This window comes from Microcaecilia unicolor, chromosome 3 (genome assembly GCF_901765095.1).
Source record: "Microcaecilia unicolor chromosome 3, aMicUni1.1, whole genome shotgun sequence".
In the NCBI taxonomy this organism is placed as follows: domain Eukaryota; kingdom Metazoa; phylum Chordata; class Amphibia; order Gymnophiona; family Siphonopidae; genus Microcaecilia; species Microcaecilia unicolor.
Genome location: NC_044033.1, coordinates 397,219,303 through 397,246,604, shown reverse-complemented (window position 1 = coordinate 397,246,604; position 27,302 = coordinate 397,219,303). Strand labels below are relative to the sequence as shown.

Here is a 27,302-nt window from a genome sequence, read left to right as displayed (position 1 = left end):
ATGCCTCAGAAACAAAAATTACGCTTAGCCAGCATAACAGATAGGAAATACAAGTAACCCCTCTCCCCATACCCCATTCCCGGCTCCCCTTCCCCTATACAGGGATAAATATGCTTTTAGCTTCCAGAGGGCCTGGACTCATATGACCCCCTGGGTGAGCAAAATCTCCCCTCCATTCCCTGTGAGAAACAAGAGACAAGCATTATGAAACAGCTTTTTTGAAAGTAAACCTAAAGGTAACATCAATCATAAAGTGTTGAAAAAATGGCTTCTACCATACTGAGTCAGGGACTGTAGATATGGGTTCCAGGTCTTGAAACAGTGATTCTTATGTTTGAGGGAGCCATGAGTCTTCCTCGCTTTCCAACTATGCAGCTGATGTAATTGATTTCTCCACTGCCAAAATGCAGGAGGTGTCTCTGAAGTGCATGACTATAAAATGCATTTTCTTGTCAAAATTCTCAAAAAAATGATCAGTCCAAAAGAAAAGAATGCCTAAACAGCTCAGCAACTGAATAGAGACAGAGGGAACTAAAAACAATGACCACTCAAAAAATGTTTCAAGGACAAAGGCAAATAAAGATCCAACTCAGTCTGTAGCGAATGGTATGATTGCTGTTAGCACCTTGGCCCTGACCAATAAACTGAATGTGCAAAAAACCAAGGTCCTGTGGTTCCGAAATCAGGGAGTTGAGGTCCCATCATCAATATCTTTGTACAGTGGTCAAAGCTTTACCGTTGAATCTGAAACCAGAGTATTAGGGGTCTTGCTTGATCCTTCACTTACCGTATTTTTCGGACTATAAGACGCACCGGACCATAAGAAGCACCTAGGTTTTCCTCCCAAATTTGGAGGAAAAAAAAAGTGCATCTTATAGTCCGAAAAATAGTTACAGGCCCCCATCCCTGTTCCAGGCACCCTCCCTCCGTTACAGGCACACCCCCCTCTCTCCCTTTGTTGGAATTTTAAAACTCCTCACCGCGTTGGTGTGACTCCCGGTAGCAGCAGCACTTCAGCGTGCATGCTGCTCGGCGATCTTCACTCAGCCTTCTCTCTCTCAGCTCTCTGGTCCTGCCAAATTTGGGAGGAAAAAAGTGCGTCTTATAGTCCGAAAAATACGGTACCTTCTCTTCCCATATTAATCAGCTATGGAAGAAAGCACTATTCAAAATGAGACAGCTACATCTAGTCAGATCATTCTTTGTCCAAAAAGCCTTCGCACTACTAGTCCAAATGTTAGTCCTACCTCACTTGGATTACTGTAATGTTCTATTTCTTGGTATTAAGTGTCAATATCATAAGAACATAAGAGTAGCCATACTGAGTCAGACCAATGGTCCATCTAGCCTAGTATTCTGTTTTCCAAACAGTGACCAAGCCAGGTCACAAGTGCCTGGCAGAAACCCAAATCATGGCAACACTCCATACTACAGATCCCAGGACAAACAGTTGCTTCCCATGTCTGTCTCAATAGCAGACTATGGACTTTTCCTCCAGGAATTTGTTCAAACCTCTTTTAAACCCAGATACGCTAACCGCTGTTACCACCTCCTCTGGCAAAGAGTTCCAAAGCTTAACTATTCGTTGAGTGAAAAAATATTTCCTTCTATTTGTTTTAAAAGTATTTTCATGTAACTTCCTTGAGTGTCCCCTAGTCTTTGTACTTTTGTAATGAGTAAAAAATCAATTTACTTCTACTCGTTCTACACCACTCAGGATTTTGTAGACCTCAGTCATATCTCCCCTCAGCCGTCTCTTTTCCAAGCTTTATAGCATTAACCTCTTTAGCCTTTCCTCATATGAGAGGAATTCCACCCTCTTTATCATTTTAGTCGCTCTTCTTTGAACCTTTTCTAATTCCGATATATCTTTTTTGAGATGTGGTGACCAGAACTGAACGCAATACTCAAGGTGCGGATGCACCATGGAGCGATACAAAGACATTATAGTATTTTCGGTCTTATTCACCATCCCTTTCCTAATAATCCTAGCATCCTGTTTGCTTTTTTGGCCGCCGCACACTGAACAGAAGATTTCAGCATATTATCTACAACAACACCCAGCTCTTTTTCTTGAGTGTTGACCCCCAAGGTGGACCCTAGCATCAGGTAACTATGATTCGGATTATTCTTTCCAATGTGCATCACCTTGCATTTGTTCACATTAAATTTCATCTGCCATTTGGACGCCCGGTCTTCCAATTTCCTAAGGTCCTGACAGAGTTTAAACAGGGGTTAGACGGTTTCCTGAAGGACAAGTCCATAAACCACTACTAAATGGACTTGGGAAAAATCCACAATTCCAGGAATAACATGTATAGAATGTTTGTACGTTTGGGAAGCTTGCCAGGTGCCCTTGGCCTGGATTGGCCGCTGTCATGGACAGGATGCTGGGCTCGATGGACCCTTGGTCTTTTCCCAGTGTGGCATTACTTATGTACTTATGTCTTCCTGCAATATTTCATAGTCCACACGTGTTTAACAACCTTGAATAGTTTTGTAACATCTGCAAATTTGATCACCTCATTTGTCGTTCCGATTTCTATATCATTTATAAATATGTTAAATAGTAACAATCCCAGTACAAATCCCCGTGGCACTCACTCTCCTCCATTGAGAGAAATTACCATTTAACCCTACCCTCTGTTTTCTGTCCAATAACCAATCCCTAATCCACATCAGAACCTTGCCTCCTATCCCATGACTCTTTAATTTTCTCAGGAGTCTCTCATGAGGAACTTTATCAAAAGCTTTCTGAAAATCTAGATACACTACATCAACCAGCTCACCTTTATCCATATGTTTATTCATGCCTTCAAAGAAATGAAGCAAATTGGTGAGGCAAGACTTCCCTCGGCTGAATCCATGCTGACTCTGTCCTATTAAACCATGTTTGTCTATTTGTTCTATAATTTTATTCTTTATAATGGTTTCCACTATTTTGCCCGGCACCAACGTCAGGCTTACCGGTCTATAATTTCCCAGATCACCCCTAGAACCCTTTTTAAAAACTGGCATCACATTGGCCACCCTCCAATCTTTAGGTACTACGGACGATTTTAATGATAGGTTACATATTACTAACAGCATATCAGCAATTTCATGCTTGAGTTCTTTGAGTACCCTTGGATGTATGCTATCTGGTCCAGATGATTTACTACTCTTTAACTTGTGAATTTGGCTCAGTACATCTTCCAGGTTCACCAAGCTTTCTTTCAATGTCTCCGCATCATCACCCTTGAAAACCATTTTCGGTACAGGCAGATCTCTTACATCTTCTTCCGTAAAGACAGAAGCAAAGAATTCATTCAGTTTCTCCGCTATGGCCTTGTCTTCCCTGAGCACCTCTTTTGCTCCTTCATGATCTAACGGTCCCACGGATTTCCTCGCAGGCTTTCTACTTCTGATGTACCTGAAAAAGTTGTTACTGTGAGTTTTAGCCTCTGTGGCAAGTTTCTCTTCATATTCTCTTATAGCCTTCTTTATTAATGCTTTGCATCGGACTTGCCAGTGCTTATGTTGCTTCTTATTTTCTTCATTTGGGTCCTTTTTCCATTCTTTGAAGGTCAATCTTTTGACTGTAAGAGCTTCTTTTACTTCACCTTTTAAACATGCAGGCTGACGTTTTCTCTTCTTTCCACCTTTGCAAATACGTGGAATGCATCTGGACTGGGCTTCAAAGATGGTGTTTTTGAATATTTTTCACACCTGATTGAGTGTCCTAACCTTAGCAGTCGATCCTTTTAGTTTCTTTTTAACCATTTTCCTCATTTTATTATAGTCGCTCTTTTGAAAATTAAATGCAGATACAGTAGATTTCTTTTGCGGGATCATCCCAGACAGTAGCTCAAACTTGATCATGTTATAATCACTGTTTCCCAGGGGACCCAACACCGCCACCTCTCGCACTATGCCCTGAACAACATCTAGGATCAGATCCAAAATGGCTCCCCCTCTCGTCGGTTCCTGGACCAGCTGCTCCAAGAAGCAATCATTTATTCAATTTAGAAATTTTATCTCCCTGATGTAACATTTATCCAGTCAATATTGGGGTAATTGAAATTACACAACTTTTTTGTAAAGGACACGTCTTTTAATTAGAGAGGGAACCTCTTAATCATTAGTCTTTTAAAAAAACTCCACTTCATTTACTTTCATATTCATAATACCATCTCACCCCTGTAAGCACTCATTAAGGGTGGACATGCATTGCTTCATATCAAAAAGCCAAAAAATTAAGTATTACTTATCTTGGACGGTGACCATTTCCATCTGTGAAACTTCACGAATTTCTGTATTTTACTTCTCTTTCTCTTTCTTTGTAATTCCCGACAGGGAAGCCCTGTTTCGCCATTATCTGGCTGCTTCAGGGGAAAATATACTTATTCAACACCTCCAAGAACAATTGACTCGCCAGCATACTGTCCTCTGGCCTCTACATAGAAATGTTTTATTTTGTTTGATTTCTATTGATAACCTTAAGAGTGGACTAACACAGCTACCACACTCATCTACTCTTGAACACTCAAAGTTGATTGTAGAATTGTTTTTGGACTATTGTGGATTTTGTATTCTACTTATTCCAATATTACACGGTAATTGAAATTACCCATTATTACAGCATTGCCCAGTTTTTCAGTTTTCCTAATCTCTGTAAACGTTTCTTCATCCGTCTGTTCGTTCTGTACCGGGGGATGGTAGTACAGCCCTACAAGGATACTTCTTCCCTTCACACATGAAATTTTTATGCATAATGATTCCACGTTGCTATCTGTGTCATGTGGAATGTTTATTTTATTTTACTCAATTCCCTCTTTAACATATAGCGCAACCCCCCCCCCTCCAATTTGATCCTCTCTATCATTACAATACAGTTTGTACCCTAACACAAGAGTCCCACTGATTGTCTTCTTTCCACCAAGTCTCTGAGATGCCTATTATATGTACCTCATCTTATTTTTTAGGCTTCTAGCATTTGAATACAGGCACTTCAAATTGTGTTTTTTCCTTTGTTCTACAAGCTGCTTAGCAGTTGAAGTGACTAATGTGCAACCTTTATCCTGCTTTCTCATTAAGTACACCTGGCTTACTTTCAGCATTGTTGAAACCTCTCTACTGGGATTCCCTAAATATCCTGTTTCAATAGTATCCTTCAAGGATACTCCTCGCCGAACGATGCACTCCTGAGTGACTGTCAGCTTCCCCCCCCCCCCCCCCCCCCCCATCCTTTTTAAAAGTTAGCGCCAGAAGCCTGGTTCCATCCTGGTTAAGGTGGAGCCCATCTTTTCAGAACAGTCTCCCCCTTTCCCAGAGTGTTGCCCAGTTCCTAACAAATCTAAATCCCTCATCCCTGCACTATCGTCTCAACCACGCATTGAGACTTCAGAGCTCTGCCTGCCTTTTGGGTCCTCTGCATGGATTAGGGAGCATTTTTGAAAATGCGACCCTGGAGGATCTGGACTTCAGTTTTCTACCTAAGAGCCTAAATTTGGCTTCCAGAACCTCCCTCCCACATTTTCCTGTGTCATTGGTACCCACATATACCAAGACAGCCGGTTCCTCCCCAGCACTATCTAAGATCCTATCTAGGTGATGCGTGAGGTCCGCAACCTTCGCACCAGACAGTCAAGTCACCAGGTGATCCTCACGTCCACCAGCCACCCAACTGCAAGAATACAGCTGCAAGACTAATATACAGGTTGAATAGATATACTATTGTTCCCTCTCCGCCTTATTTTCGAAAGAGAAAGACGCCCATATTTTGACCCAAATCGGGAGATGGGCATCTTTCTCCCATGGGCGCCCAAATCAGTATAATCGAAAGCCGATTTTGGTAGTCTTCAACTACAATCTGTCGCGGAAACGGCCAAAGTTGACGGGGGTATGTCGGAGGCGTGGTGAAGGCGGGACTGAGGCGTGTTTATCGGCTGAGGAGAGATGGGCGTCCTCGGCCGATAATCGAAAAAAAAGGCGTTTTTAGCGCAAATTTGGGTCACTTTTTTGGACCCTTTTTTTTCACGAACAAGTTCCAAAACAGTGCCCTAAATGACCAGATGACCACCGGAGGGAATCGGGGATGACCACCCCTGACTCCCCCAGTGGTCACTAACCCCCTCTCACCCAAAAAAAACAACTTTAAAAACTTTTTTTTTCCAGCCTGTATGCTAGCCTCAAATGTCATACCCAGCTCCATCACAGCAGTATGCAGGTCCCTGGAGTAGTTGTTAGTGAGTGCAGTGGACTTCAGGCAGGTGGACCCAGGCCCATCCCCCCCTACCTGTCACACTTGTGGTGTTAAATGGGAGCGCTCCAAACCGCCACCAAAACCCACTGTACCCACATCTAGGTGCCCCCCTTCAGCCATAAGTGCTATGGTAATGGTGTAGAGTTGAGAGGAGTGGGTTTTGGGGGGGATTTGGGGGGCTCATCACCCAAGGGAAGGGAGCTATGGACTTCAGAGGTAGTTTGCTTTGTTTTTTTAATTGCTACAAGTGCCCTCTAGGGTGCCCGGTTGGTGTCCTGGAATGTCAGGGGGACCAGTGCACTACGAATCCTGGCCCCTCCCACGACCCAATGCCTTGGATTTGGTCGTTTTTGAGCTGGGCGCCTTTGGTTTCCATTATCGCTGACAAACGATACCGCCCAGCTCAAATCCGCACAAATCCGATGCATTTGGCTGGCACAAACCGTATTATCGGAAAAAAGATGGACGCCCATTTTTTCGATAATACGGTTTGTCCCGCCCCTTCACGTACCCGTTCTCGGAGATAGACACCTATGGAGATGGGGGTTCGCGTTCGATTATGCCCCTCTCTGTCTCTATTGAGTTGCTGAGCCATTTAGGCATTTATTTTTGTGATTGATTCTTTTTTTTAGAGTCTTAAGTATTGTCTTTCCCTTAGGGTTTATTATTTTAATGATTTTCTTGTCAAAAGGCAAATTTTATGAAACAATAAGGTGCCCTATTTGTCCTTTCTTTAGAAATAACCAGGCTTACCCAACAACAATTGTACAGGTAATCCCTCAATCCTACATTCCAGAATAGTGGTCATATAACAAGTTATCATTCTCCAGAACCTCTGAATTTCTATGCAGTCCCAGAAAGAATGATAGTAAGTATTGTCTGCCTTGTGACATTTACTACAACGTGGCGATGCCACCCTATGTGCCTTGAACAATTGCAGTTGAGTGTAGTATGCCCTTTGCATTACTTTAAAATAGCATTCCATATACTCTGCATTAGTGGTCAACCCCGGAAGACCCTTTAAATTATTAAGGAGATAGCCACCGAAGTAAGAGAACAGAAACACTATGATCATGAAGAGAAGTCAAAAAGAGTAGTGTAGGCAACAGGACACTTTACACACATTGAATGATGATGCGGTCGGGTAATTCACAAAAGGAGATGGTCTTTATTCTTTAAAAGTAAAAGACTCGACACAGGACTGTGTTTCAGCGAAGTGCCTGCTTCATGAGTCTGAGACAAAAAAAATATACAACTGATAAACAACCTAACATTGTTCCAGACTGGTATAGCCAACTAAAGGAAAGAAAATTAACAGGTAAAATAAAGACATACTTTCACCATATTGTTTATCTAAGTCCACTGCTTTGTTAATGAAAGGCTTAAGTTTAAGTTCTCTTGAAATGCTCAAACAGATTCTGAAAACGTAGTGGAAGAAAATAAAAATAGTTATACTATAATTGCATAAGACCTCAATAATGGGGAGGAACACTAAAACACAGAGAACAAAACTAATAACATTATTATAAAAAAACATAAAAGAAAAAAAAGACTGCTAAACACATTCTTAATATAACAGAAGATGTTTAATGCTGGTTAGGTCCTGCAAGAGGGATCTCACTTTTTAGTTTATTTATTTTAAATATTATATCCCGCCTTTAATAAGGCGTGTTACAAGTACACATTCATAAACAATTTACACAAACAAATCTAAAATCATAATGTCCCAAAAACCCTATCTGTCCAGTGAGGTAAATAAAAGTAAAAAAGCCTTAACAAACAGTGAGTTTTCAATAATTTTACGAACTGTTGTACATTCCCACAACATCAAAAATAACTGGGAAGCAAATTCTCAAAAACAGGAGCAGCCACAGAAAACGCACAATTCCATGTCTCCACATAATGACACGCTGTGGTAGAAGGACCACACAAATACTTTGCAGATTCAGAATGGAATGTACGTCTTGGTATATACAACTTCAATATCTCAGTAAAATATCCAGGTAGTTCTGCATATAAATACTTAAAAACCAACATAAGAATCTTAAACTGAAACCTGAACGTGACTGGCAGCCAGTGTAAACTTCAATATAGGTCTAATATGAGCAGGGCGGACAACTCCAGCAGCAGCATTCTGGACAATCTGCAGGGCACAAGCAGATGATATCCCTAAATACAAAGAATTACAAAAATCTATCTTAGATAGCACCAGGGTCAGCACAATTGTCTGAAAATCTGCTGCAGGAACCAATCTTCTTCATTCTATTCGTACACAAATCTGAAAAAAAGTCGTCAAGACTATGTGGTCAATTTGGAGCATCTCTTCGCCAAGAGATTTTGAAACCAAATTGTAAAAAAACATAGGGGTCCTTTTACTAAGGTATACTGAAAAATGGCCTGCAGTAATGTAGGCGCGTGTTTTGGGCGTGCACAGATTCATTTTCAGTGCACTGGCAAAAAATGCCTTTTTAAAATTTTTGCTGAAAATGGACGCGCGGCAAAATCAAAATTGGGGTGCTTCCATTTTGGGTCTGAGACCTTACTGTCAGCCTTTGACCTAGCAGTAAAGTCTCACGCACTAATTGGGCGGTAATGACCTACATGAATCCAAAAATAAAAATTATTTTTCAGACGCAGGTATTGGACGCGCACCAAAAATGAAATTACCACAAGAGCATGTAGTAGCCGGGCAGTAACTCCATTTTGGCGTGCGTAGACACTTATGCGGCTTAAGGGCCCTTTTACTAATCTGCGTAAGCGTCTACACATGCCCAATGTGCGCCAAAATGGAGATAACGCCTGGCTATCGTGTGGCTCGTGTGGTAATTTCATTTTTGGCATGCGTCTGATACGCACGTCCAAAAAATAATTTGACATGCATAGGTCATTACCACCCGGTTACCACGTGAGACTTTACCGCTAGGTCAATGGCTGGCGGTAAGGTCTCAGACCCAAAATGGCCGCGCACCAATTTTGATTTTGCTGCACATCCATTCTCGGCAAAAAGTTTTAAAGGCCTTTTTTACAGGCGCGCTGAAAAATGGATCAGTGTGCGCCCAAAACCCGCGCCTACAATACCGCAAGCCACTTTTCAGCACACCTTAGTAAAAGGACCCCTTAGTGAAAGGGCCTCATAGGGGTCCTTTGACTTAAGCTGCATTAGGTGGGATACAAATGCAATAAATAAATAAATAAACACGTGCCTATCACAGCTTAAAATGATGTACCATGGAATGCACACAGATGTCCTGCAGGAACTGTCAAATTAGCACATGCTAACCGTGCACTAAAAAATATTTTTAATTTTATTTTTTAGTGGGCGTTCCTGTGCTAATCAGTTAGTGCAGCTACATCATTACACAGGAGTACCATGTTAGTCCTTTCTGCCTACAAAATGGGTAGCAGTAAGTGCTCCTGTAAAATTTTTCAATGGCTGCACACTGTTGGCAACTTTAGTGCATGACCATTAATACAGAAATTTTACTGCTGTGGTAAAAATGGTCTTAGCGCATAGGTAAAACCAGCGTAAAGGCGCAGTAAAGCCACCTTTTTCCGCAGCTTAGTAAAAGGACTCTGTAGTGATTGTCTTGAAATACAATTTTACAAACACAGGGAAATCATAGCCAGCAAAGTTAAACTTGCGTCGGCTTAGCAGCAGCCCCTTCCATCTCCAATAGAGGCAGTTCTCTACAAAATGCACTAGATATAGTTGATGTCAAAATTGACAGCTTTGAGAACTGGCCAGCTAGTTTGATTTCACAGCCAGTGGGACCGATACCATGCCTGGTGCTTTCATTCGGGGATAGATCCCGAGAAAGCTTGTTGGCATGTGTTGGTGCTTCAACCTACACACTTGTTTTGTTTATATGTTGAGCTGTCCTAGAGATCTACATGTTTGAGGGGGGAGAGGGCAGGGGGTTTACTAGGTTGTGGTTAGGTTTCTGTGTTGAACTGTGTTGAACTTGGCATTTTGTATGTGACTCTTTTCTCTGGCAACCTTAGTAAAAAGAAATAAAAAAAGAGAAAATACATGGATATGGATGTTATAAGTTTACTGTAAATGTACAGCTTGTTTTTATCCCTTATTGCTTAATCATTTTTTTTTTTGAAGAATTAATCATTTAATTAGAGCCTTAAGAGACATTTAAAAAAAACCACCCCACTCCTTTAGGAATTAAAAGAACTAATTACTAACTTTGTTTTCACAGGAATTTCTAGCAAGTGAAGGGATTGAACTAAATCCTACAGAGAAAGTTCCCCCAGATCCGTACACTGAACACCGCCGAGAACCTGACCACACCTGCCTCACTCCATCTGATTTTGACAAGCTGAAACAGTTTCTTACCAATGACCGGAAGGTAAGGGATCCCTTTCCATTTGGCAAAAATTCTAACCCTAGCAGTTGTAGCACCATTTTCCATTCTCCACCAGCACTGGTCACATGACTGAAAAATGGATAGACGCTATTACTTTGGAAAAGTGGTAGCAGAATACACAGCATCACAGCTTTATTAATTATTTAACAGATGGCTTAGATATGAATTCTGTATTTGTTCTTTTATGCCTTATTGTCTGACCTGAACAGCCAAACAGTATCTGGATTGAATTGCATGGCCTTTCATCTTCATGCCTGCATAATCCACTTGGTAGCCCCCTGGGCAAATAGCATTGGCAAGGGTGAGTAGGGGGCTTAACCATCTCCATTTTGTGGAACTTGCTTTTTCCTGGAGATCCTATCTCGCATGCCCTTACCCCTGTTGGCCAACTAATGATAAAGGGTGAAGAATTAGCAGTGGGGAAGTCTGTATTTAGAGAAATACATAATTCTTCTGTATGTGTGCTGATTAAAAGCTATGGGGCCCTTTTACTAAGCCGCATAAGTGTCTACGCGTGCCCAACATACGTCAAAATGGGTTACCGCCCAACTACCGCGTGGCTCTTGCGGTAATTTCATTTCTGGCGCTCGTTCGATACATGCATCTGAAAAATATTTTTATTTACAGGCACGCGTAATGGACGCGCACCAAGTGGCATTTGACGTGCATAGGTCATTACCGCCCGGATTCTTTACCGCTAGGTCAATGGCTGGTGGTAAGGTCTCAGACCCAAAATGGACACGCGGCTATTTTGATTTTGCCTCACGTCCATTTTTTACAGGCATGCTAAAAAATGGATCGGCGCATGCCCAAAAGCTGCGCCTACACTACCGCAAGCCATTTTTCAGCGCGCCTTTGTAAAAGGACCCCTATGTTTCCAAACATGGGCACTGATTTATTTTGGACATCTGATACTGAAAAGGGCACCTTTTTTCATGTGCTAAGATTCAACAGTTCTGGCAGAAGGTAGTATGATGCCTATCCAGTGGATTGGGGCTTTCTATTGAATGCTGCCCAAGGCTCAGGGACTGAAGTGGTAGCATCATCTGAAATGGCTGGGCATTGCTTCAGTGAAATGTGAGATAGCTGCGTATTGATTCCAGTCAATTGGCTCTATCAAACATATAAATGACAAGTGACGTGATGACGTTAGAGGACGGAACAGAGAGGGAAACGGACGCTGCCGCTGGAGCCTGGAGACGAAGCAACATCGCCGGCGCACCAACCTCCATCCCCCCATCCCCGACGTCGTCGCCACCGCCACTCCCGCCCCCCTCCATATCGGGCCCACTGCACTGACATGACAGCGCCTCTCACCTCCGTGTGGAAGCGCTGCAGGCAGCAGCAGAGCGATCTGCTGCTGCCTGCAGCGCTTTCACACGGAGGTGAGAGGCGCTCTCATGTCAATGCAGGGGGCCTGGCATGGAAGGAGGAGGGAGTGGCGGCGAGGAGGGTAGCTGGACATGGGGGGAAGGCAGGGAGGAGAGAGGAGGGTTGCTGGACATGGGGAGAGAGCAGGGCAGAGAGGAGGGTTGCTGGACATGGGGGAGGGCAGGGGAGAGGGCAGGGGGGGAGGTCAAGGGAAAGAGGAGGGTTGATGGATATGGGGGGAGGGCAGGGGAGAAAGGAGGGTCGATGGATGGGGTGAGGCCAGGGGAGACAGGAGGGCTGCTGGACATGGGGGGGAGGGCAGGGGAGAGAGCAGGGTTGCTGGACATGGATTGATGGAGGGGAGGGCAGGGGAGTGAGGAGGGTTGCTGGACATGGGGGGAGGGCAGGGGAGAGAGGAGGGTTGCTGGACATGGGGGGAGAGCATGGGAGAGAGCAGGGGTGGTGGACGGGGGGGGGGGAGGCCAAGGGAAAGAGGAGGGTTGCTGGATATGGGGGGAGGGCAGGGGAGCGAGGATGGTTGGTGGACGGGGGTAGGCCAGGGGATACAGGAGGGCTGCTGGACATGGGGGGGAGGGCAGGGGAGAGAGCAGGATTGCTGGATATGGATCGGGGGAGGGGAGGGCAGGGGAGAGAGGAGGTTTGCTGGACATGGATGGATGGAGGTGAGAATTATTACATTTTGCAAAACACAAATCTCGCCCGTTTTAACGGGCTTAACGGCTAGTGCTTGAAGACTGGACTTTGTGCTTAAATCTTATATCAGAGCTTCAATGATTAACACACCATAGAAGGTACTGTTATGACCCCGAGGCTGAGGAATAGTTATATTTGAAGCAAATTCTCAGGGCTGGGGGACAGTAGAAGGGCAGGGTGAATTTTGGGTTGCAGGTCCACTTTAAGGAACCACTGGCTGACCTATTTTGGGGGGCTATATTTTATGCTGGTTGTGGGGATGAGGAGGTGGGTTGTGAATGGGGATAGGGAGTTTTAAAATTGTAACATAGTGACATAGTAGGTGACAGCAGAAAAAGACCTGTACAGTCCATCCAGTCTGCCCAACAAGATAAACTCATATGCACTACTTTATATATATACCTGACCTTGATTTGCATCTACCATTTTCAGGGCACAGACCATAGAAGTCTGCCCAGCACTAGGCCCGCCTCCCAACCACTAGCCCCGCCTCCCACCACCGGTTCTGCCACCCAATCTCTGCTAAGCTTCTGAGGATCCATTCCTTCTGAACAGGATTGCTTTATGTTTATCCCACGCATTTTTGAATTCTGTTACTGTTTTCATCTCCACCACCTCCCACGGGAGGGCATTCCAAGCATCCACCTCTCTTGCCGTGAAAAAATACTTTCTGACATTTTTCCTGAGTCTGCCCCTCTTCAACCTCATTTTATGTCCTCTAGTTCTACCGCCTTCCCGTCTCCGGAACAGGTTCATTTGCGGATTAATACCTTTCAAATATTTGAACGTCTGTATCATATCATCCCTGTTTCTCCTTTCTTCCAGGGTATACATATTCAGGTCAGCAAGTCTCTCCTCATACGTTTTGTAAGGCAAATCCCAGACCATTTTTGTAGCTTTTCTTTGCACCGCTTCAATTGTTTTTACATCCTTAGCAAGATACGGCCTCCAAAACTGAACACAGTACTCCAGGTGGGGCCTCACCAACAACCTGTACAAGGACAACAACAATAGCAAGCTAGAGGTTGATTTTCATTAATGCGGCCTGCTGATGTTATATGATGACAAGAAAAAGTATTTTGTATCAGTGTGTTGTATCTGATGGCTACACCAGACTTTAATATCTTTCATTCTGTATTGTTGTTTAAGCTTTTCTGGTTTTGGCTGTGATTTACATGTTTCTCTTTGTGATATACCAATAAAAACTTATTGATATAAAAAAAGGAGATGTTATACATGTAGCCATAGTAGCTAGAGCTATAAATGTGGCAGTCAAAACTGGAGACATCCAGGCCACTGCTGTAGCAGGAGTTATAGAAGCGAGTTTGCAGCCATATCCATACAGGTGCCACAGTAGCTGGTGCCATATAGTCAGCCATGGCAGATAGTAGCATACAGGCAGCCATGGTATTTGGTGCAACAGAGGCACTGCTGCAACTACTGTAATACCAGTGGGTACAGTGACTGGTGTAATACTGTTGGCTTTCGTGACTGGTGTCATACAGGCAGCTGCAGTGACTGGTGTCATAAAGGTGACTTCGGTGCTCCCTAGTCCTACTAGTTTTGGAAAAAAGTAAACAAGTGATTCACATCTACCTGTTCCACTCCACTGGAGTGCTAATTTGGATCATCAGGTGAGTGAATGTATGATGAATATACGGCAGTGGATGAGAGAGAATGGTCTTGTTTTGAACATGACTAAAACTGATGTAATGATTGTAGGTAGAGAGGAGATGGAAGAATGGCCAGAGAAGGTTTGTTTGGGGAATATGTATGTTCCTGTGAAGAAAGAATTGAAACTGTTGAGGATGGTGTTGGATAATAAATTTTTATTGAAGACTCAGGTCATCAGTGTGATTCAAAAGGCATTTAAATTTTTGCACATGATAGTTATATTAAAACCATGTTACCTTTGTATGATTTCCGAAGTGTACTTCAAACATGGTTTTAGAGCGGCTGGACTACTTCAGAGCCTTATACATTGGTATGTCTGCTTCGAGTGTGAGGGCATTTCAAGTAGTCCAAAATGAGGCTGCTCGAGTTCTAGTAGGAACAGCAAAGTTTTCTCATATATCTTCAGTGCTCAGACAAGTGCACTGGTTGTATACCAGACTTTGTATGTTGATGCTCCGTGTTATCTAAAGCAAGCTTTATCTGTCTATTAGCTGAGACGGGTATTAAGATCAGAGACTGCTATGCGGCTGTCAATAGATGAGGTAGTGTGAATACATTATGCTTCTGCTTTTGTCTCAGTGGGAATTTCATTATGGAATGCCCTTCCTGGACAGCGCTTCACCTGTTGAAGAAATTATTGAAGACTAGACTTTTTTTGACTGCATTATTTTGAATATGTTTTGATGATGTTATGGGGAATTTGTTACTATGTGTTATGATGTTTATTGTATTTGTTCCATGATGTGTATTTGATTGTGAATGTTTTATTTGAAAATTACTAGTTTAGATGATATATAAATTTTTAAATAAATACAAATATAAATTTTATATACCTCTATCTTATTTCCCCTTAGCAGTCTGTTTTCCAAGCTGAAGAGCTCTAGCCACCCATCACCTTTATCATTTTCATCATCCTTCCCTGTATCTTTTCAATTTCCACTATATTTTTTTTGAGATGCGGTGACCAGAATTGCACATAGTATTCAGGTGCAGTCTCACCAGGGAGCAATACAAAGGCATTATAACGTCCTCATTTTTTGTTTTCCATTCTTTTTCTAATAATACCTAACATTCTATTTACTTTCTTCGTCACTGCTGCACACTGAGCAGAGGGTTTCAACGTATCATCAATGATGACACCTAGATCCTTTTTCTGGTCGGTGACTCCTAATGTGGAACCCTGTATCACGTAGTTATAGTTCAGGTTCCTCTTTTCCACATGCATCACTTTGCACTTGCTCACATTAAACGTCATCTGCCATTTGTATTCCTAGTCTCCCAGTCTCGTAAGGTCCTCTTGCAATTTTTAATAATCTCTTGCGATTTAACAACTTTGAATAACTTTCAGGCTCATTTTCAAAAGAGAAAAACGCCCAAAAAGTGACTTGTCTGCATGGACGTTTATCTCACAAAAAAAGTCCAAATCAGTATTTTCAAAACCTCTTTAAAGACATTTTTCTCTGAAGTCCGTCAGAAGGACATCTAAATCTCAAGGGGGCGTGCCAGGGATGTGTTCAAGGTGGGACGTGGGCGTTCCTAAGACTTGGACATCTTTCAGCCATAATGGAACAAAACAAAGATGTCCAAGATTATACTTTAGATGTTTTGAGCTAGACCTGTTTGCAGTTGGAATTGAACCCACTTCCCTAGGATCAAAGTCTGCTGCACTAACCACTAGGCTACGCCTCTACTCCACCCAAGAGGTGCCCCAAATCACCAGATGACCACTGGAGGGAATCGAGGATCACCTCCCCTTACTCCCCCAGTGGTCACTATCCCCCTCCCACCTCAAAAAACTGTGATTAAAAATATTACTTTCCAGCCTCTATGCCAGCCTCAGATGTTGTACTCAGGTTCATTAGAAGAGCATGCAGGTCCCTGGAGTAGTCTAGTAGTGGTGCAGTGCACTGCAGACAGGTAGACCCAGGCTTCTACCTCCCCCTACTTGTTACACTTGTGGAGGAAACTGTGAGCCCTCCAAAACCCACCAGAAACCCAGTGTACCCACATATTGGTGCTCCCTTCACCTGTAAGGGCTATGGTAGTGGTGTACAGTTGGGGGTGGTGGGTTTTAGGGGAGGGGGGCTCAGCAGGCAAGGTAAGGGAGCAATGGTGAGATGTGTACCTGGGAGCATTTTATAAAGTCCACTTCAGTGCCCCCAGGGATATGCCCTATTGCTTTCCTGGGATGTCACTTTTCCACTATTCTACCTGATGCCAAGCTTTCCATAACATCTGAGCCTTGTGTATATTGTTTATCATTAGATTTGGGCTTTGAATTCAGATCTATAGATGAAAAGGAGGTCTCATTACTTGTATCTAAATACCAGAGTGCTATTTTTCCATACTTCATAGTGTACATTCCCTAATTACCTGGCCCAGTTCAACTGAAGCTTTCACCTCCTCAGTGCATGTAAATGGTTTCATCCCTGTGTGGATTCTCTAATGCCGTGTAAGGCTTTCTTTCCAACCAAAGCTTTTACCACTCTCAGGGCATGTAAATGGTTTCACTCCTGTGTGTATTCTCTGGTGTATTGTGAGGTTTACCTTCTGACCAAAGCTTTTACCAGACTCTATACATGCAAATGGTTTCTCTCTCGTGTGGACTTTCTGATGCACTTTGAGATTTACATTACAACCAAAGCTTTTACCACACTTAGAACATGTGAATGGTTTCACTCTATTGTGGATTTTCTTGTGTATTTTGTATGTTTTGCATTTGGATGTTTTTTTGTTTGAAAATGGAACAAAGAATAAAACATCCAAATCAGAAAACGTTTTTCGAAACAGCATTTTCAAAAGGAAAAGAGAGACTTTTTTTTGTAGAAAATGACCTTTCCTGTTCTGATTTTGGACGTCTTACAAAAAACGTCTAAATTCAGACTTAGATGTCATATCCAAAAATGCCCCTTATGCATTTGACTTCCCCAAAGTCACAAGGAACAGTAGTGGGAATTGAACCCATGTTGCCAGGATCAAAGCCCACTGCACTAACTATTAAGCCATTCCTCCTCTGTTTTGGACATTTTGCATTTGGACTTTTTTTGTTCTAAAATGGACCCCCCCCCCCAAAAAAAAAAAAAAAAAAAAAAGAGACGTCCATAGCATTTTCGAACATAAAAGACAGACATCTATCTTTTTCGAAAATACCTTCTTTCATGTTCAGAATTTGGACGTTTTTGTAAAATGTCCAAATTCTGATTTAGACGTTCTATCGAAAATGCCCCTCCACGTGTCATCAACAAATGTATTTACCTTACTAGTTATTCCCATATATAGATCATTTATAAATATATTAAAAAGAAGTAATTCCATCACAGACCCCTGTGGAACCCCACTATCTACCCTTCACCATTGAGAATACTGATCATTTAACCCTACTCTCTGTTTTCTATCTTTTTACCACTTTTTAATCCACAATAGAACACTACCTCCTATCCCATGACTCTCCAATTTCCTCTGGAGTATTTTATGAGGTACTTTGTCAAATGCCTTTTGAGAATCCAGATACACAATATCAACCGGCTCACCTTTATCCACATGTTTGTTCACCCCTTCAAAGAAATGTAATAGATTGGTGAGGCAAGATTTCCCTTCACTAAATCCATGTTTACTTTTGGGCTCATTTTCAAAAGAGAAGGACGTCCATTTTGCAAGGACGTCCAAATCACAACTTGGACGTCCCTTTCGAAAATGTCCCTCCATGTCTCATTAATCCATACTTATGTATATGTTCTGTAATTTTGTTCTTTATGATAGTCTCTACAATTTTGCCCAGCACCAATGTCAGGCTCATCGGACTGTAAATTCCCAGATCACCTATGGAACCCTTTTTAAAATCAGCGTTACACTGGCTACCCTTCAATCTTCTGGTACCTAATAAAAATAGGTACAGCTTGAAGCAAATAGAGGAGTCTAGGCAAAACATTCATTTTAAGTATGTCCATTCTACCCGTCCATGAAAAGACACCTCTATTCCACTCTCTCAAGTTCTCTTGCAATTTGTAAATCAAAAGCTTGTAGTTCAGGTCAAAAAGGGTATCTAACCAATTTGATAGCCTGACACCCAAATATTTTAGGGCCGTTTTAACCACAAAGGGAAAGTTACACTGAGTGTGATTACTACTACTACTACTACTTAACATTTCTAGAGCGCTACTAGGGTTACGCAGCGCTGTACAATTTAACAAAGAGAGACAGTCCCTGCTCAAAGAGCTTACAATCTAATAGACAAGTGAACGGTCGGTCCGATAGGGGCAGTCAAATTGGGGCAGTCTGGATTCGGTGAACGGCAAGGGTTAGGTGCCGAACGCAGCATTGAAGAGGTGGGCTTTAAGCAAAGACTTGAAGACGGGCAGGGAGGGGGCTTGGCGTAAGGGTTCAGGAAGGTTGTTCCAAGCATAGGGTGAGGCGAGGCAGAATGAGCGGAGCCTGGAGTTGGCGGTGGTGGAGAAGGGTACTGAGAGGAGGGATTTATCCTGTGAACGGAGGTTATGGGTGGGAACGTAAGGGGAGATGAGGGTAGAAAGATAGTGAGGGGCAGCAGACTGAGTGCATTTGTAGGTAAGAAGGAGAAGCTTTAATTGAATGCGGTATCTGATCGGAAGCCAGCCCTCACGTTTTTATGCAGAAATGAAGGAGGAAAAAACCTCATAATACTGTGAAAATTCTCCAAAAGGAACCCCCACTTCAGCGGTTGTATTTGCACACAGTAAAAAAATTTTAATCATGGGTCTGAAAAAACCTCCTTTACAAAAAACATAATCAATTTAACAGTCTCAATGAAGGATCTAGCAGGGGAGCGTTCTTTTGCCAGTTGGCTTGAAATGCAAGCACAGTGTTGTCTCCAGAGGACGCAGACGTGAAACAGGTCCATTGGGACTGCACTGCTGCTTGTTTTCCCGCTGAGATTGAACCACTGACTACACACATGGCACTTCAAAGATAAGTTTCATGAGTATTATTCAAGATAAGTACTTTTTTATTGGGATTGTTAAATTGATTATGTTTTTTGTAAAGGAGGTTTTTTGAGACCCATGATTAATAATTTTTTACTATGTGCAAATACAACCGCTGAAGCGGGGATTCCTTTTGGAGAATTGTCACAGTATTATGGAGTCTTTTTCCTCCTTCATTTTTGCATAAAAACAAGAGGGTTGACTTCATTATTCACTTGTGTGCTTTGAATTATTTCATATTGTTGGAAGTGAAGAGGATCTGAGATTGATTTTCACTTGGTAACCAGCTACAAAACCCAGGACCCACTTCCACCTTTTGCAGCACCTCAAACATAAATGCCCAGTGGACACGGTCAAAAGCTTTTTCCATGTCCACTGCGATCAGAATAGCAGGAGTGTTTGTGTGTTGCATGGCCCATGTTAAGTGTATAACTCTATTAATATTATCTCTGTTCTGCTGCCCAGGAATACACCTGGCCTGGTCAGGATTAAATAGGGGAGGAATTTGAGGAGCAAGCCTATCTGACAGTATCTTGGCCAGAATCTTCAAGTCCACATTGATTAATGAGATCGGATGATACGAGCTGCAGCAAGGTTTGCACAATATAGTAATTCCAGCTGTGTTCATGGCAGGTGGTAGACTCTGCCCTTGTTGAAAGGAGTTAAAGACCCTGGCCAGGAAGCCCCCTAGCTGTCCCCCAAACTGTTTAGAAAAGCCATTTATAAAGCCATGTAACCCTGGCAACTTCACTGGGGGTAGGTCTTTGGTAACTAGCAGGAGTTCAGTCTCAGAAGTACAACCATAACAAAAGCAAGTTAACCTAATGAGCACTGCAGTTTGAAACAGGAAAGAGGACAATCAATGGGACACTGTATTATCAGGGTACAAATTGTATCGCAATGATAGAGAGTATCAAATTGGAGGGGGGCTGTCCTATATATTAAAGAGGGAATTGAGTCAAATAAAATAAACTTCCACACAAAACAGATAGCAGCTGGAAATCATTATGGATAGAAATTCCATGTGTGAAGGGAAGGAGTATTCCTGTAGGGTTGTACTACCGTTCACCGGGACAGAACGAACAGATAGATGAAGAAATGTTTACACAGAGATTAGGAAAGCTGGCAATTTGGGCAATGCTATAATAATGGGTGAACATAAGAACATAAGAGAAGCCATACTGGGTCAGACCAATGGTCCATCTAGCCCAGTATCCTGTTTCCAACAGTGGCCAACCTGGCAGAAACAAAAATCGTGGCAACATTCCATGCTACAAATCCCAGGGCAAGCAGTTGCTTCCCCATGTCAGTCCCAATAGCAGACTACAGTCTTTTTTCCAGGAACTTGTCCAAACTTTTTTTAATCCAGATATGCTAACCTCTATTACCATATCCTCCGGCAAAGAGTTCCAGAGCATAACTATTCTTTAAATTAAAAAATGTTCCACCTATTTGCTTTAAATGTATTTAAATGTAACTACCTCAAGTGTCCCCTAGTCTTTTTACATTTTGGAATGAGTAAAAAAATCAATTTACTTCTACTTGTTAGTACATAAGCATCACCATGCTGGGACAGACCAAGGGTCCATCGAGCCCAGCACCCTGTCACCGACAGCGGCCAAAAAAACAAGCAATTTGTCCCGCCCGTCCTAGAAATACTGTATTATTCCCTCATCCATTCAATAACATTCTATGGCTTTTTCCTCCAGGAAGCCGTCCAACCATTTTTTGAAGTCCACTAAGTTAACTGCCGTGGAGGGGCATAATCGAACGGCGCCGGCCAAATAGATGGCCGGCCATCTATTTGGCCAGTGCTGCAAAGAGCAGTCCCGAACCATATTATCGAAAAAGATGGCCGGCCTTCTTTTGTTTCGATAATACGGTTGGGGCCGGCCAAATGTCAGAGATGGCTGGGTTTGAGATGGCTGGCATCGTTTTTTGCCAATAATGGAAACTAATGCCGGCGATCTCAAACCCGGGCAAATCCAAGGCATTTGGTCGTGGGAGGAGCCAGCATTTGTAGTGCACTGGTCCCCCTGACATGCCAGGACACCAACCAGGCACCCTAGGGGGCACTGCAATGGACTTCAAAAATAGCTCCCAGGTGCATAGCTCCCTTACCTTGGGTGCTGAGCCCCCCCAAATCCCCCCCAAAACTCACTCCCCAAAACTGTACACCACTACCATAGCCCTTAGGGATGAAGGGGGCACCTACATGTGGGTACAGTGGGTTTTGGGGGTTTTGGAGGGCTTAACATTTACCACCACAAGTGTAACAGGTAGGGGGGATGAGCCTGGGTCCACCTGACTGAAGTTTACTGCACCCACTAAATACTGCTCCAGGGGCCTGCATACTGCTGTCAGGGAGCTGGGTATGACATTTGAGGCTGGCATAGAGGCTGGCAAAAACGTTTTTTTTGGGTGGGAGGGGGTTGGTGACCACTGGGGGAGTAAGGGGAGGTCATCTCTGATTCCCTCCGGTTGTCATTTGGTCAGCTGGGGCACCTTTTTGAAGCTTGGTCCTGAAAAAAAAGGGACCAAGTGAAGCCAGCGAAATGCTCATCAAGGCCAGTTTTCTTTTTTCCATTATCGGGCGAAGCTGGCCATCTCATACCACGCCCCCGTCCCGCCTTCGCTACTCTACCGACATGCCCCCTTGAAGTTTAGCCAGCTCCGCGATGGAAAGCAGTTGGCGCCGGCCAAAATCGGCTTTCGATTATACCGATTTGGCCGGGTTCAGGAGATCACCGGCCATCTCCCGATTTGTGTCGGAAGATGGCCGGAGATGTCCTTGGAAAATAAGCTGGTTAACCACCTTTTCCAGCAGCGAATTCCAAAGTTTAACTACTCGTTGAGTGAAGAAAATTTTCCTCCGATTCGTTTTAAATTTACCACACTGCAGCTTCATCACATGCCCCCTTGTCCTAGTATTTTTGGAAAGCATGAACAGATGCTCCACATCTACCCGTTCTATTCCACTCATTATCTTATAGACCTCTATCATATCTCCCTTCAGCCGCCTTTTCTCCAGGCTGAAGAGCCCCAGCCTCTTCAGCCTATCCTGATAGGGAAGTCATCCCATCCCCTGTATCATCTTTGTCGCCCTTCTCTGCACCTTTTCCAATTCCACTATGTCTTTTTTGAGGTGTGGTGACCAGAATTGAACACAGTATTCGAGGTGCGGTCGCACCATGGAGCGATACAACGGCAGAATAATATCCTTATTTTTGTTTTCAATCACTTTCCTAATAATACCCAACATTCTATTTGCTTTCCTAGCCGCAGCAGCACATTGAGCAGAAGTTTTCAACGTATCATCTACAACGACACCTAGATCCCTTTCTCGGTCCGTGACTCCCAACGCTGAACCTTGCATGACGTAGTTATAGTTTGGGTTCCTCTTTCCCACATGCATCACTTTGCACAGTTACCCTGATATTGTCTGAATAAATGTTACATCAGGGAGTGCCAGGGAGATAAAATATCTGGATGTAATAAAGGAGGGGGAGCCATTTTGGATCTGGTCCTTGGTGGCGTGCAGGGCATATGCGTGAGGTGGTGGTCTTGGGTCCCCTGGGAAACAGTGATTATAACATGATCAAGTTTGATCTACTATCTGGGATGAGCCCGCAAAGGAAATCTACTGTAGCTGCATTTAATTTTCAAAAGGGTGACTATAATAAAATGAGGAAAATGGTTAAAAAGAAACTAAAAGGATTGACTGCTAAGGACACTAAATCAGGCATGGACGTTAATAAAAAATACCATCTTGGAAGCCCAGTCCAGATGCATTCCACGTATTTGCAAAGGTGGAAAGAAGAGAAAACATCAGCCAGCACGTTTAAAAGGTGAAGTAAAAGAGGCTATTACAGCCAAAAGATTGTCCTTCAAAGAATGGAAAAAGGACCCAAATGAAGAAAATAAGGAGAAACATAAGCACTGGCAAGTCCGATTCAAAGCATTAATAAGGCTAAAATAGAATATGAAGAGAAACTTGCCACAGAGGCTAAAACTCACAGCTTTTTCAGATACATGAGAAGCAGAAAGCCTGTGAGGGAATCCATGAGACCATTAGATTATTAAGGAGCAAAGGGGTGCTCAGGGAGGACAGGGCCATAGCGGAGAAACTGAATGAATTCTTTGCTTCTGTCTTTACGGAAGAAGATGTACGAGATCTGGCTGTACTGGAAATGGTTTTCAAGGATGATGATGTGGAGGAACTGAAAGCAATCTCAGTGAACCTGGAAGATGTACTGAGACAAATTGACGAATTACAGAGTAGTAAATCACCTGGACCAGATGGCATACATCTTAGGGTACTCAAAGAACTCAAGTATGAAACTGCTGATCTGCTGTTAGTAATATGTAACTATTGTTAAAATTGGCCGTAGTACCTGAAGATCGGAGGGTGGCCAATGTGACGTCAATTTTTAAAAGGGATTCCAGGGGTGATCCAGGAAATTAAAGACCAGTGTAAGCCTGACGTCGGTACTGGGCAAAATAGTGGAAACTATTATAAAGAATAAAATTACAGAACACACAGACAAACGGCTTAATGGGACAGAGTCAGCATTGGTTCAGCCAAGGGAAGTCTTGCCTCACCAATTTGCTTAACTTCCTTGAAGGCATGAATAAACATGTGGCTAAAGGTGAGCTGGTTGATGTAGTGTATCTAGATTTTCAGAAAGCTTTTGATAAAATTCCTAATGAGAGACTCCTGAGAAAATTAAAGAGTCATGGGATAGGAGGCAAGGTTCTAGTGTGGATTAGGGATTGATTATTGGACAGAAAATAGAGGGTAGGGTTAAATGGTCATTTCTCTTAATGGAGGATAGTGAACTGTGGAGTGCCGCAGGGATCTGTATTGGGACCAGTGCTATTTAACATATTTATAAATGATATGGAAATCGTAACGATGAGTGAGGTGATGAAATTTGCAGATGATGCAAAACTATTCAAGGTTGTTAAAACATGAGCGAACTTGGAACTATTGCAGGAAGACCTTAGGAAATTGGAAGACTGGGCATCCAAATGGCGGATGGTATTTATTGTGGACAAATGCAAGGTGATGCACATTGGAAAGAATAATCCGAATCATAGTTACCTGATGCTAGACCTTGAGAGTCAGCACTCAAGAAAAACACCTAGGTGTCATTGTAGAAAATACGCTGAAATCTGCTCAGTGTGCAGCGGTGACCAAAAAAGCAAACAGGATGCTAGGAATTATTAGGAAATGGATGGTGAATAAGACCAATAGTACTATAATGCCTTTGTATCGCTCCATGGTGCAACCCCACCTAGAGTATTGCATTCAATTCCTTTGCCATATCTCAAAAAAGGTATAGCAGAATTAGAAAAGGTTCACAGAAGAGCGACTAAAATGATAAAGGGGATGGAACTCCTGTCATATGAGGAAAGGCTAAAGAGGTTAGGGCTCTTCAGCTTGGAAAAGAGATGGATGAGGGGAGATATGATTGATGTCTACAAAATCCTGAGTGGTGTAGAACGAGTTGAAGTAAATTGATGTTTTACTTATTCCAAAAGTACAAAGACTAGGGGACACTCAAGGAAGTTACATGGAAATACTTTTAAAACAAATAGAAGGACATGTTTTTCCACTCAACAAATAGTTAAGCTCTGGAATTCTTTGCTAGAGGATGTAGTAACAGTGGTTAACGTATCTGGGTTTAAAAAAAAGTCTGGAAAAATTCCTGAAGGAAAAGTCTATAGTCTGCTATTGAGACAGACATGGGGAAGCAACTGCTTGCCCCAGGATTGGTAGCATGGAATGTTGCTGCTAATTTGGTTTCTGTATACCCAAAGGGAACAAAGAACACTGTGATATAAATGTAAAAAGAGAAAAAAGAACCCGGAGGCATCCGATGTCCATCAGTGGCAAGGCTATTATGTCTCCTATAGCTCAAAGCTATTCCAAACCCTTGAGCCTACTGCATATAATCAATCATTTGCCCCCAGGGATCAAAACCTCTGTTCTGTTCATCAACTTTTTATTTAAACAGCTATCATAACAATATTTAAATTAAAAAATAAAGAGTGTTAGCACAAAAACTGCACAAAAACTTCTAAAATCACGGCACTAAGGCATTTAACACAGAGCCTCACTGAAATTTCAACAGAATTACAATAAGAAAATGAAAAGAAAGTAAACAACTACTTACCCTGCACTTGCATGACTTTCAACTCAAGGATAAAATCTTGAGATTGTTGAGACAATCTCTATTCAATGGAAGGAGATTAGAAATGAGATCTTCCAGGATATCTCTGCGATCACTCTAAGACCGAGATAGGAATTCTCGGAAGTGATGGCCTTCCTGCAAGATGCTAATATTAAATATACAGTGGGGGAAATAAGTATTTGATCCCTTGCTGATTTTGTAAGTTTGCCCACTGACAAAGACATGAGCAGCCCATAATTGAAGGGTAGGTTATTGGTAACAGTGAGAGATAGCACATCACAAATTAAATCCGGAAAATCACATTGTGGAAAGTATATGAATTTATTTGCATTCTGCAGAGGGAAATAAGTATTTAATCCCTCTGACAAACAAGACCTAATACTTGGTGGCAAAACCCTTGTTGGCAAGCACAGCAGTCAGACGTCTTCTGTAGTTGATGATGAGGTTTGCACACATGTCAGGAGGAATTTTGGTCCACTCCTCTTTGCAGATCATCTCTAAATCATTAAGAGTTCTGGGCTGTCGCTTGGCAACTCGCAGCTTCAGCTCCCTCCATAAGTTTTCAATGGGATTAAGGTCTGGTGACTGGCTAGGCCACTCCATGACCCTAATGTGCTTCTTCCTGAGCCACTCCTTTGTTGCCTTGGCTGTATGTTTTGGGTCATTGTCGTGCTGGAAGACCCAGCCACGACCCATTTTTAAGGCCCTGGCGGAGGGAAGGAGGTTGTCACTCAGAATTGTACGGTACATGGCCCCATCCATTCTCCCATTGATGCGGTGAAGTAGTCCTGTGCCCTTAGCAGAGAAACACCCCCAAAACATAACATTTCCACCTCCATGCTTGACAGTGGGGACGGTGTTCTTTGGGTCATAGGCAGCATTTCTCTTCCTCCAAACACGGCGAGTTGAGTTCATGCCAAAGAGCTCAATTTTTGTCTCATCTGACCACAGCACCTTCTCCCAATCACTCTCGGCATCATCCAGGTGTTCACTGGCAAACTTCAGACGGGCCGTCACATGTGCCTTCCGGAGCAGGGGGACCTTGCGGGCACTGCAGGATTGCAATCCGTTATGTCGTAATGTGTTACCAATGGTTTTCGTGGTGACAGTGGTCCCAGCTGCCTTGAGATCATTGACAAGTTCCCCCCTTGTAGTTGTAGGCTGATTTCTAACCTTCCTCATGATCAAGGATACCCCACGAGGTGAGATTTTGCGTGGAGCCCCAGATCTTTGTCGATTGACAGTCATTTTGTACTTCTTCCATTTTCTTACTATGGCACCAACAGTTGTCTCCTTCTCGCCCAGCGTCTTACTGATGGTTTTGTAGCCCATTCCAGCCTTGTGCAGGTGTATGATCTTGTCCCTGACATCCTTAGACAGCTCCTTGCTCTTGGCCATTTTGTAGAGGTTAGAGTCTGACTGATTCACTGAGTCTGTGGACAGGTGTCTTTCATACAGGTGACCATTGCCGACAGCTGTCTGTCATGCAGGTAACGAGTTGATTTGGAGCATCTACCTGGTCTGTAGGGGCCAGATCTCTTACTGGTTGGTGGGGGATCAAATACTTATTTCCCTCTGCAGAATGCAAATAAATTCATATACTTTCCACAATGTGATTTTCCGGATTTAATTTGTGATGTGCTATCTCTCACTGTTACCAATAACCTACCCTTCAATTATGGGCTGCTCATGTCTTTGTCAGTGGGCAAACTTACAAAATCAGCAAGGGATCAAATACTTATTTCCCCCACTGTAAATAGAGCTTTCC

At 42.9% G+C, this 27,302-nt stretch overlaps 1 protein-coding gene across 2 annotated transcripts in view; it reads left to right on the top strand.

Moving 5' to 3' along the window:
- Positions 1-27,302, top strand: part of EFHC1 (EF-hand domain containing 1) — a 123,710-nt gene that overhangs the window by 32,132 nt on the left and 64,276 nt on the right. For both annotated transcript variants that reach the window (XM_030198728.1, XM_030198729.1), the window contains exon 4: positions 10,453-10,602. In XM_030198728.1, coding sequence (XP_030054588.1) covers positions 10,453-10,602 — 150 coding nt within the window. The remainder of the gene's footprint in view (positions 1-10,452; positions 10,603-27,302) is intronic.